Source organism: Marmota monax, unplaced genomic scaffold (assembly GCF_021218885.2).
Source record: "Marmota monax isolate L192 unplaced genomic scaffold, Marmota_monax_Labrador192_F-V1.1 WCK01_AAM20220418_F8-fsc00041, whole genome shotgun sequence".
Lineage (NCBI taxonomy): Eukaryota > Metazoa > Chordata > Mammalia > Rodentia > Sciuridae > Marmota > Marmota monax.
This window is the reverse complement of record NW_026695238.1, coordinates 9,179,328-9,192,512: the sequence shown is the minus strand read 5'-3', so window position 1 is coordinate 9,192,512 and position 13,185 is coordinate 9,179,328. Positions and strand designations below refer to the sequence as shown.

Sequence of the window (13,185 nt, the reverse complement as noted above, 5' to 3'; positions counted from 1 at the left end):
CTATGATCTCCTTTCCTCCATTTTTTCTAAAAATGTTTAATAACTAGTAAATAACAATTAACCACATTCTTCTCTAAATGCTTTAGTATAAATGCAAAGTAAAGGTAAATTTCTATGCAAATTTGAAGTCAGACATAAACAGACCATGGAGAAAGTTGCATTGAAGGTTACATTTGTTACTCTGCCTAGTCAGCTTCATTTGATTCGTTGTGCTTTATAAGGTCCATTTAGCTATTATTGAAAATTGATGCAATTACTGCAATTGAGAAGTTACATAACTTGAGAACAAATAATCTCATACCATTTGTCATCAAAATGCTACTGGATGGGCAGAAAGAGAGATCAGGAAGGTACCAAGCTTAACTTGCCACCACCAATGCCAACAATCCAGGGGGTCTGGAGAAATCCACAGGCCAAAGCACTGAAGAGGATGTTTGCTACATCAAGGATGCTTGACAAGGGCCCAGGTGACTGCTGAGTAAAGCTAGCACACTGGGTCAGCAACAAAGTAACTAGGAAAGTCAGTGGTGAGATCTAATAGATTGCTAGACATATACACTGCAATTTTAATATCTGCACCATTTAAGGGTTAACATTTTATTTGTATCTTTATATTTTAGAAGTTCTTGGGCCTGGGGGGTTGATAGACTAAGGAAAGTATTTCCTTATGTCTTATAATAATGAAGCCAAAGGAAATAAAATTTTCTCACTCTCAACCCAATAAAATAATCCAGGCATCTGGCAGAAGGGATAACTTCCATTTTATGGAAAAAGAAACAAAGATTAAGAGAAAAAAGGGAAGGGAAGTTATATTGTGCCCTATTTGTTTACCAATTATGATACCCTATAGAATTGTAGCTTATCTCTGGCATTACTAATTAACTTTCCCACAAGCTGATTTTTGAAGTATCCTACAGAAAGTTGAGTAGTTTTTGGAAAAGCAATACAAGACTATTCCTCTTTGCATCACCCTTGGTTTCAGAATTCTAGGCTGTCCCTCAAGATTCCTATTCTTTAAGGTTTATGCCTTACATAATTGTCTTTATTTGAAAGCAGGCAGGACTATGAATCTGATGGTGTTTTACTTTAGTGATTAAGTTATGGCATATGGAAAGAGATAAAGGGATTTTACAGCTAAATGTAATATTTGTATCAGTTGACTTGGAGTTAATGAAGGGGAACTCATTCTAGGTGAGCCTTTGCTATCCAGGTGAGCTCTTTAAAAGAAGACTTTTACCTGTAGAGAGAGAATGAACCACCTAGGGACTTTCCTGTTGTCCTTGAAGAAATAATCTACTGTGTATTCCATAATTTCAAGAAAATAAATTCTGCCAACAACTGCATAAGCTTTAGCAAGGACCCGAGCTTCAGATCAGACTGCATCCCACTAGACACCCTAGATTTCAGCCTCAGCAGACCCTGAGAAGGAAACTGAGATAATAAAAGTATGCTATTTTAAGACACTAAATTTGTAGTGGTTTGTTACACACAATAAAACACCCTCAAATCAGTGCCCCAACAACAATAGACACTCAGGACCTTTGGGCTTGTTGACTTCTCCTGGAAGAATCTATCTGTGCCAACAATGTGGATTAGGAGTCCTCTTCAAAATCAGACTATTAGTGGAAGAAAGGTAATGGGTGAGAACATTCAAGAGACAGGTAGTTGTTTGGATTAGACGTCTATATGGGAAGGACTGAGAGGAAGATTCATTGCCTGATATTTGACTGGCACACTGTTTCACTCGGGTGCCTCAAGAGCATTCAGGAAAAGATCACCCACAGTAGATGTGCAAGTCCATCTTCATCTGAACAACACCTGGTCACAAGGGCATTTTACAGTAGCTATTGATGATGCCAACCAGAAAAATAAATCCAAGAATGTGGGCCTTGAGAGATGACCTCCTGAAGCTCCTCCTCATAAAATGAACAAGAATCACACAAGAACGCTATCCAATGCTACGACGATAGAGATTCCCATAGCTTGCTTTATGAATTTCTTTGTGTTTTACTTTAATGGTGATTAACACGGCTTAGAGCCCCCCTTGGGAGCAGGCTGTGAAGGACAAGTGCCACTTGTCCTGTGAAGGAAGGCAAGCAAGCAAGCTGCAGTTATCTAATCAGTCAGAAAGCCATTAGAAAAGCCACTGATATACCCTTTATAGAAACAAAAAATGTTGAGGAGAAAGGAAAGACCCTTCCAGGAAAAAAGCAAAAGAAATTAAGGAAAAGCTAAGTGGGTCATCAACAGGCTTGATATGTCAGTATTTTTTTGAGACCCCTTCATCTCATTTATTTTCAGTATGACCAGGAAAATCTAGGAAATGACTATCATCATCTTAAATGCCCTCTACTGCCTGAAGGAGGAAGGCAGGCCAGACCCCCAAGAACCAGTCCTCATTCCTTTGCCTAAGAGCTTTGTAAGATGAATTATTTTTTTGTTGCTCTTTACAAGTTATCGTAAATCTAGCAGCTGAAAAGTCAATATCCTATCTTAGCTCACACTCCTGTAGATCAGAAGTCTGGAAACATCCAGAACCCAAAAGGCTGGGTTCTCTGCCCAGGATCCCACCTGATGAAGTCAAGGTGACAGCCAGGCAGAGACCACTTCTGGCTGTTTGGTTTTTGGAAATCCACTGTGAAGCTACTTCCTAGTATTGACAAAATTCAGTTCTTGTAGTTACAGGACTGGGTCCCTGTGTTCCTTCTGACTTTCAGCCAAGACACTGCTCTCAATGCTTAGAGATTGCCTGTGGCCCCCTCCATCCTCAAGCCAGCAACAGGGTGTCAGGTCCAGGGATTACACACTGGAAAAGAAGGGAGTGGGGAATATTGGTACTATCTTAGAATTCTGCCTACCACATGAGACCAGGATTGCTAGTCCCATTGCACAGGGGAGAGACTGAGGCTGAAAGAGATAATGAGTGGTTATGTTCTGCAGCATTAACAGAAAAATAAAGTGGGTTTACCTTTGATGCCCTGTTTTTCTATTTTGTTATGCTGAGTTGTAAAATAATTAGGATATTTTTAAAAAGTAGTATGGCCACCTTATAAGTGACAGAGACCTAGGCTGACAACTGAGAAAGCAAAACTAAGTTGTAGCCATCCATTACTGGTGCAGACTTAGGCTTCCAAACTGGGATTCTGACCTGGAAAACCTATCAGTTCCCCAAGATAATTTATACACACACACACACACACACACACTCAATTTTGTTTCTATTCTTCTTTCCTCAAATGTCCCCATGTTGTTGTTTTTTTAAAGTTAACATTGGTAGTAAAGCAGATTAAGACATCTTTAAATTGTCAACACCAGACAGTCAAAGAGCAGCAACTATTCTTTCTAGAAAAAAAACATTATTAAAGCATGCAAAACTCTTTCTTCCCTCACTAAACGACTAATTACATGGGAGAAAATCCCATAGCTGTCATACCATATGTATTTTGGTTTCTGAAATCATCCCTTTAAATTGTTGCTGGCTCCATGAAATGAATAAAGTAAAACAGGCTGAGGCAGAGAACTAAAAATAAAATGGTAAGCAAAATGAAGGAAAGCACCACTTCTGTTCTGTTGGTTGCAGAATCTCAAGTACAACAAGATAGACACTCAAGGTGTCTGCTGAATAAATGGAGGCATGAAAACCATTATTTTAAACTCTAAAATATGTATTTATTTCTTTTGTATAACTATTAGAGTTTAAAAGTGAGATGTCCCCCAAAAGCTCATGTGTCAAATAATGCAAAAAAGCATAGAGGTAAAAAGATTAGGTTATGATAGCCTTAACTTAATCAGTGTGTTAATCCCCTGATAAGGATTCATTGGGTGGTAACTGAAGGCAGGCAGAGTTTTGCTGGAGAGCTGGGTCATTGGGGGTTTGCCTTTGGAAAGTATATTCTGTCCATGTCGAGGGGAGTCTATTTCTGTTCCTTCCCCCACCCCCGCCCCCTTGTCCTCTCTCTGTCCTGGTTCCAGGTTCTGAACTGTTTTCTTCCACCACACCCTTCCATCATGAGTTCTGACTCACCTTGGTCCCTGAGCAATGGAGTCAGCCATTTATGGACTGAGACCCCTGAAACTGTGAGTCAAAATCACCTTTTTCACCTTAAATTATTCTTGTTAGCTCTTTTGGTCACTAAAATAACCTTTGGGGGGTAACCTTTCAAGTTTTGGTTGCTCGTAAGGCAGTGACTTTGGAATAAACTTAGCTTTCATTAGATTCTGGCTCAATAACACATTTCAAGTTTTCCAGGATGATAATGATTTGAAATATTTCAGCAGACATTCTGGTTTTTGAATCAAAAGATATAACTCCACCAAACACCTCTAAAAGACAAAATCAGAAACTAGGGTACCTTTTCCAATTAGAAAGTATTTTCTCACTGTTTTTTTACAGAAAGTCATGAGATGATGTCATTAATGACTGGAATGAAGAATTCATAACAAATGGAAGTTTAAGACATAATTTTAAAAAATACTCTGTTTAATAAAAACATGTTTTCCTTCAGATACTAAAATTTATATAATATTATTATACTTATAATATCATCATATATATCATATAATATCATAATATTATTAAAAGCTTATAATACCAGGGAAATTTTTATTAATGTCATAATATTATTAAAAATTACTATAGTCATAGAGTATTGCACTATTTATTTGGGTCACTGTAAAACTTGGGGGGGTGCTTTTTCTCTCATTTATTTTTTAAATTTTATTACCAAATATATATATATGTTCATCATGTTCATTATGTGGTACTGAAATTTGGATTGTGGAATGAATAAACAGAGATAATTAACATATGCATCACCTTACACACTGTTTGTGGTGAGAACACTTAAACTCTACTGTGATTTTCAAGGATTTAACACATCAATAATTAACATTAGTCACCATGATGTAGAATAGATCCTTTGAATTTCCTCTGCCTAACTTAAATTTTGTATCCTTTGACCAAAATCTCCCTAAACCCCAGCCCCTGGTAGCCACTCACTGCTTCTATGAGTTCAGTTATTTGATATTCCACATACAAGTAAGATCACATAGTACTTATCTTTTTGTGCCTGGCTTATGTCACTTAGCAAGGCCTACCAGATCCATCCATGTTTGTCACTGAAATTCTTTTTTGTCATATATATATATATATATATATATATACATATATTCATATTTTTTATTCATTCACAGTTGATAGATACTTAATTTGACTCCATGTCTCAGTTACTGTAAATGACTATTATTGCTGTAATAAATGTGGGAGTGCATACACCTCTTTAACATATTTTGCTATCTCTGTTGGATATACCCAGCAGTGACATTGCCAGATCACACAGTAGTTGGACTTTTAATTTTTTGTAGAGCCTCCAGACTGTTTTCCTTAGTGGTTGCACAAATTTACACCCCCAGCACAGTGTGTAGGGCTTCCTTTATCTCTGCATCCTCCTCAGCACTTTTAAAAATTGGTCTTTTCAATAATAGCCATATGTAAAATTTTGTAAGTTCTAACATGTAGAATGGGTGGATATATCTTTTCCTCTCTTGTTTCCTTTTAATATATGTGCTACATCAAACCAAAATTTCATGTTATTCAAGACTATTAAAAAGCAGTAGTTACAGGGCTGGGGCTAGGGCTCAGTGATAGAGCTCTTGCCTTGCATGTGTGAGGCCCTGGGTTCGATCCTCAGTACCATATAAATAAATAAATAAATAAAATAAAGGTATTGTGTTATGTACAACTAATTTTTTTAAAAGTGGTAGTTATATATTTAAAATTACATTGACTTCCATTTGTACAGCAACTTCTTTTAATCATGCACGTCATTGGCATTAGATACCTGGGTCGTCATAAGGCCATGAGAAAGGCAGTACACCATCAGTTTTTCAGTTTTTTGTAATTATCTTAAAGGTTAAAAAAAACTCATTGGGTCACTTGCCTAAAGTGTTCGCCTCTCACTCTAAGTACAGTCCCTTTTGCCCATTTCATACAGAATCTCTTAGAATGACATTATTAAGGAATGAAGCGGTTTGCTAAAGGAATAGGAATGACTGAGGTGAGGTTTTGAGATGGCTTATTTGATGGATCACACATGAGACACATTGTACTTAAGGCCCCTTATTCTTTCTAGTTAACTCCTTTTTTTCATTTAATATTGCCTAAAAATGAGCTGATATCACACTGAGGTGACAGAAAAAGGTAATTAAAATATTCATATTATACTGATTACCATTTATGTTCTTCATATAAAGTAGTACATATATGTTTTTAATGTGACAGAATTATAATTTTAAATACTGAATTGTATTTTTCTTGGTACATGATTTTTGTTGTGTTGAAGTTTATCTCTTTCTTTCTTCTTCTATTCTGAAAAGCCATTTTATTACAAGTCCAGTTCTTTTTACTTTTATCCACAGGGAAGTCATAATCCTCTACTTAAATAGAAGCTGGTTACCATGGAAATCATTCTAATGCCACTGAATCAATATTTTGATTTTGCTGACATTTAATGTAAAAAGAAAAGACGGGCTAAGATTTATAAAAGTCACTTTTTATCTGTGTTATAATGTTGATAGCTGGAAAATTATAAAGAAAACATGTTCTATAATGAACTCCAGTTAACTTACAATTATAAGGAACTGAGAATCCATAAAAGAGCAATCTCCATATTTATGTAATTTTGGCTTTGAGTTTACACATACCCACACATGCATTTGGACTCAAAAAACATTTCCACACCCCTGAACTGAGATTTTACCCATCTCTATACAATAACAACAGATTTTATCCTCTTATTATTGAGGCCATAATGTGTTTGAAAGAGATTTGGCTATACCTAGCTTTACAATTGCCTTTTAAGTGTTCTGAGGAGAGAGTAAAATTTGCATAGAGAATCACTTTTCTATAAAAGCCTACCATTCCTGCACAGGATCTTAGATCATCCAGTTCACTCAGGACCATGACGAACCACAGCTGAGGGATTCCCAATCTATCCTAAGAGCTCCCATTTGAGGACATGCACCTCCCAACCCATCAAGTAATTTTACAAGTCCAACTTAAGTCACTGATGTCCTAACTTGGTCACTTTGTCCTACTCTACCTTCAGGTGATATAAAAGATTATAGAGATATAAGATTAAGAGAGCCACTGTCTTCTCTTTGGCAAGGAGCCATTGGGAACCCTAGGTCCTTGATGGTGAGTGGATCTGAGAGAGAATGATACCTCCAGAAAACAGACACCTGAAGCATCCCAAATGGAGGGTATTCTGTTCTATTTTTAACATAATTGAAATGTCACTCAAATTTTTTTTCTGTAGAACAGTAACCACGATTTCCCCCACATTTTCACTCTAAGTACCTGTCATCGCTCCCCAGAGGGGGGCTGGGAGCACCTCCCATTCCTTCCAGGAACCCAGGAGGGTTTCTGGCAGCATGACTCACGCTGCTCTCTGGCTCCTTTCCTGCCTGTCTTATCTTTCCTCTCCATTCAGGGGTTCTTTTATTTCTTACTATTCTTCAGTCCCATTCCATATTGCATTCAGGACCTCATCATTCAGAAATCAAGGTCTTAAGTCAGGATCAGTAATCTTCTTTTGCAAATAATCTAATGCTATTGATTATGTAGTATTCTGGTAACTGAAGTGGGAGAGGGCAACTTCTAGACACAGGATCACACAAAATAAACAACACCAGGTATCAATATTAGAGAAAACCTAAGATGATATTTAAAATTTATAAAAGTCATGTCTCTGGAGCCATTTGGTGTATTAACAAGGGAACTAAATACCTCTATGTGTGTCTATGTGTTGATGCGTTACAAGTTGGAGGACATACTGATAACCCTGAATCATGAGGGGGAAAAATACAATTTCTAATAAATTCTAAGAAGGCAGAAAAAGAACAGTTACCTCCAAATACATACAGACCCACAAATGCACACACACAAGTGTTCACTCTATTACTGTTCCTTCTAGCTAAAAAATTGGAGCCAATGTAAGTATATATCAATAAAATAATAATAAATAAAATAATAAATAAATTCCTATGATGTACACTTCCATCCATTAAAAAGTGATGTTTCTTGACAAATAAAATCCCTAGAAAACAGTCACACGGAATAAGTGAAAATATAACACAGGAAATGCTATGCACTATGATTTAAATTTTTCAAACACACATCCATGTTCATGCTATTTCCATGTGGGCTCTTACATGAATACACATATGTACACATGATGTATTATTCCTATATGTGTAGTAGAGAAAACAGACTAAGAAGAGATTTATCCTTGTTGAATTGGTGGATTACCACTGTCTTCAGGCACTTATTTGTATTATTCAATAATGCAGTCAACTATTGTCTTGGCCAAAGACACTTGGATGCCAGGAAGGGAGAAAGAAGGGTGAAGAGAGAAACTGCATGTACCTCAGGGGCACCTAATCCTGTGGAAGAATTTTGAACTTCTACAGAAAGATGAAGACTAGAAGATGAGGGAACTTTCATAGGAAAATGAGGAGTCCAGGTAGCAGAGAATTCTGCCCAGTTGAGAAAAGGATTATGTGCTCCCCATCTCTGCAGTGAACCTCAGCTGAAATTTGATACCTGGGGGACTCAGGGAAGCAGAATCTTCTGCTATGAAGAGAGTCAAGAATATGCAGAGCAGGAGTCTATAGGGCCAGTTGGAGAGCAGGGTTCTCCAACTGGCCACTGGCAGCTTTGGGAATCTTGAGGTGTTTATCACAATTGATAGGTAAAAATCTGAATGGCCGTGGGAAATGGACTGAATGTTGTGGCCCCCAAATTAAAATGTTGAAAGCTTTGTCCCAATATGGTGGTATTTGAAGGGGGAGCCTTTGGGAGGTACTAAGGACTTGAAGGTGGACCCCTCATCAAGTGGATTGGCACTGTTAGAACACAGCACATTCTCTCTTTCTTCTCTTCCCCATGTGAGAATAGCAGGAGACAGCAGTGTACAACCTGGAAGAGAGCTCTACCCAGAAAAGTCCATGATGGTATCCTGCTCGTTCCAGCCTCCAGAACTGTGAAAAATAAAATCTGTTCTTTATAGGCCATCCAGTCTAGGGCAATTTGTTATAGCAGCCTAAACTAAGTCAGCTTGTTTCAAAGTACACTTAAGATGTCTATCCCATTAAGGGGCTCTCAGAAAAAGCTCAGGAAAAGTTGAAACTTACATATTCAGGTGAGGCCTATAGAACTGGTGAGATCCATGGTTGATATGACCTAATTCATAGACCAGTAAGGAGGCTGGGATATATCTGAACTCTATATTTCATAGCTGAGGGAAAATGTAGGCACAGGAAGAAATCAGTAATATAAAGAGACTGAAATGTACAGTACATACACTGTACACACACACACATACACACATACATGCATGCATTCATACTCACTGGAAGAAAATAATGTTAAAATGATTATCATAAAAGTTATGGTAAAAAACCTTTTTCCTTATATTGTCCCGCATTAAAACATTCTCCCAATAAACACACAATACTTCCCTCAGTTATTCAAATAGTATTAATAAAAGCTAGAAATATAAATTCATATTCTCTCTCTCTCTCTCTCTCTCTCTCTCTCTCTCTCTCTCTCTCTCTCTCTCCAAGATAATTTTCAAATGATCCAAAGTGTTAAGAGGGCATTTGAGCCAGGTGCTGTGGTGACAACTCTTATTTCAGAGGCTGGGGAGACTGAAGCAGGAGTTTAGCAACATATTGAGGCCCTAAGCAAGTTAAGTGAAACCCTGGCTCAAAATATAAAAAAGGCCTGGGAGAAGTTGTGCTCCATTTGTGTACAATGTGTCAAAATGCATTGTATAATCATGTGTAAGTAATTAGAACAAATAAAATAAAAATAAAAAAGGCCTGGGGGTGTGGCTCAGTGGTTGAGTGACCCTGGGTTCAATCCCAGTCCAAACAAAAAGACAAGGGTATTGAGAACAGACCAATTCAATAACCTTCCCCTTGATTTTTCTCAGGTGGGCCTCCCAGGTGATGCCAGCAGGATGGTGACCCAGGGGGAAGGCAGGGGCTCACTGGCAGACCGGGTCAGGGCGCGTGGCCTGGGAGCTCACCTTCAGGCCTCTCGGCGGGTCTCCCGCCCTTAGTGGCCACAGTGCTGTTGACCGTCTCCGAGGAGGTGCTCAGCTTGGTGCTGGGGTCCCGCTTGGGCTTGGGTGGTGGCTGTCTCCGGGAGCCACAGCTGCTGTCATCCTCCGTGCCCCCGACCGAGTGCAGGGACTGCGACCTCACGGTGAAGCCACTGGAGCACGGATGGGGAAGTCTGTCCTGAGGGGCCGGCATCGTCATGAATCCCATGCGGAAGTGCTTGCCCACGTAGCCGGGGTCGTGGCCTCGCCCGACCTCCCCACCTATGCTGTAAAGAGAGCAGGCCACAGTCGGTGAGGAGAGAAGGCCCCTGCAGATCCCAGGAAGAGACTATTTATAATGGGCGAAGTCTCCAGTTTTAACTTTAGACCAGTGCAGAAACATATTTCACAGTGGGCTGTATTTTAAAGCAATTTTGAGTAGCATATGAAAGCATTCTGTACTTTTGCATTAAATTATGAACATAAAGCAAATAGGACTTGATTATAATAAGAAATCTTAACATGTATTTCCAGATATCTTTTTGCCCATCTGCTTAGCATCCCAAGGGTGGCTGGGATGAAGCATAACAGACTTTATCTTTGATTGCTTTTCTTTACTTGGAGGTAATGAAAATCTTACCAGTGGCTTAAAAAGAAAAAAAAAAAGGCGGGGCGGTGGGGGGGAATCTCCTTTGGCTCCTAGACAACATTTTGATAGATGACTGAGTCCCAGCTCTCAGCCTCAGAGTCTTCTGCACTTTATCAAAATCATCCCTAATTTATCTGCTTAGTATGTTGGGGAAAATTAAACACCAGCAAAAGTTCTATTACCAAACCGAGATGGTGGGGGGGGGGGAGATACAGAAAGAAAAAGGGGGGGGAATAGGAGGAGGTGGAGGTGAGGAGGAGGAGGGAAGGAATGGAGGGAGGGAGCAGGGCAGAAAGAGAAAGTACTTTCTTAAATCAGTGAAGAAACTGCCAACCTCTCCATTCTCCAGAGAGCTTCAGCTACCTTAGTAACTTAGCATTACTAACAGGAGAACCTTATAGAATAAAGAGCAGCATCTAGAAAAGAGGTGTAGTTTAAAATGTAAAGTATAGATGCTGAGATGGCTTTAAATTTTTCACAAGTATTCATGGTAGGCCAAGCTTTCAAATGTAAGGCTCCTGAGTTTTATATAGGAAAGTTTGAACAAACTTTTGAAAATGTTTTGAAATGTTTGTTCAGTTTGAAGTTGAAGATTCAGGTAGGAAATGGCCCTTGGGCCTCTCTCCATACTGTTCAGTAATGGTGTCTCTTTTACAACATGAATACAAAGCTGAATTTTTAGAAGATAGATTTTTCTAGAATTTCTCTGCATACAAAGTTCATGCAACAATAGAAAAATTAAAAGGAAGCATAATTACAATTATTTAACAGACTTTTTTAGACATGTATGAATGGGAAAATGTACCTCAAATTTTATAAATTTTGACAACATGCTGAGTTTGCCATTCTGGGCACATAACTCATGTAGGCATTTTTTTTTAACCTTAATTTTGGCAGGCCATGCCCTCATAGCATGATAGAATCTTTAATGTCCTTATAACATTGGTAATAAGTTTAACCAGAGTGGGAACTATCATGAAAAATGAGATTTCTTTTCCTCTTCAATTGGGACTTTTGACAATTACATGTCTGTTCTGAATAAAGCCAGAAAGAACTCAATAAAATCATTAGACTCTGATTCTGGTATTTCATTCCAATGATGTTAGCGCCACTCAATCAAAACTATTTTTTATGTATTTCATCTTTTTCTAAATATTTTCAATTTATGTGCAGACACTAACTTTATCATCTTTGCAGTATAAGTGGCTGTAATTTCAGTGTACTAACTAGAGCAATGGATAGCTATCCAGAAAATAAATGACATCTAGTGATAGCTAAGTGCGAGTCTTCATGTCACAGCTACAAGCACCCTAAATCTGTGTATGCGTTTCATCTTATGTGTTTATTTCAAGAGCATTAATCAAGATAAATGAGAAACTTCATCAGAAGGGTTTGTGAAAAATTATTAAGAACTTAAGGAAAAATAAGGGTAGCGGAGGGGAGGGGCAGTCTCCACAGTCTGGGAACATTTGTGATGATCATGGAAGATAAAATATTTGATTTCATCTAACTTTGCCTTAAGTTGTTTTCATCCCCATGTCTTTTCCTTATTTCTGTCACTGTATCACTAAACAAAATTGGTTTAAGGATTTATTTAGACAGTCTTCTCATTCCTAATAACATAGCCACCTGGGGAGATTTCTGCATGTACTAATGCACACAGGCATTCATGAGTTACTAGAAATAATTGTATCAGCAATTTCTCTGTTACTTTTGACCTAAATAAGGCCTACAACTTTCCCAGACAGATAATTAGCTTTGCCTCTACATTTCAGAATTATCTTTTTATCAGCACAAAACAATGTCATCTAACTCTGTCTGCTTTTGTTCACAGATATACTTACACACACACACACACACACACACACACATACACACATACCTCTTCCAAGAGAAATTTAATGTGTGCTTCAAACAATAGCCGGTATAAGTGCAAGTCTAGTTTAGCAAGGCTGTGCACATAGGATGAGGAAATGGAGCTAAGAATGAGTTGGATACACAAAGGCCATTGTTCAAGGATGAGGATAAGTAACAAAGGGGATAGACATCTAGTTTCAAGAGACCAGGAAAGATGATCAGCCAAAGCAGACTGAAAATTGTGGGATGAAGCAGTCTACAATCAGTTTCTCAATTTGATATAAGACCTCTGGGCTTTTAAAAATATGCAGATTCCAGGACCCCATATTAAGGGCAACAACTGAATTGGATCTGTCAAATCAGAATCTCTGTAAGTATGGCCAAGTAGTTTGTTTATAACATCACATTGAAACGTTTTTAATGCAGACAATCCAGGACTTCCCAGAAGCATTAAGAACAATAGAACCATTCCTGAGGCAACATCCATTAGAAACATCCAGAAAGACACAAATAACAGACAGAATATCACAGAAAAGCAAGCATGCAATGCATTAGTCAGATTTTTGTTAGGTT

General features: G+C 38.2%; 1 protein-coding gene across 2 annotated transcripts in view; it reads right to left on the bottom strand.

Annotated features, from left to right (window-relative positions):
- Nyap2 (neuronal tyrosine-phosphorylated phosphoinositide-3-kinase adaptor 2) overlaps window positions 1-13,185 on the bottom strand; it is a 249,231-nt gene that overhangs the window by 136,592 nt on the left and 99,454 nt on the right. For both annotated transcript variants that reach the window (XM_058577456.1, XM_046439583.2), the window contains one exon: window positions 10,092-10,393. In XM_058577456.1, the coding sequence (XP_058433439.1) occupies window positions 10,092-10,393 (302 nt within the window). The remainder of the gene's footprint in view (window positions 1-10,091; window positions 10,394-13,185) is intronic.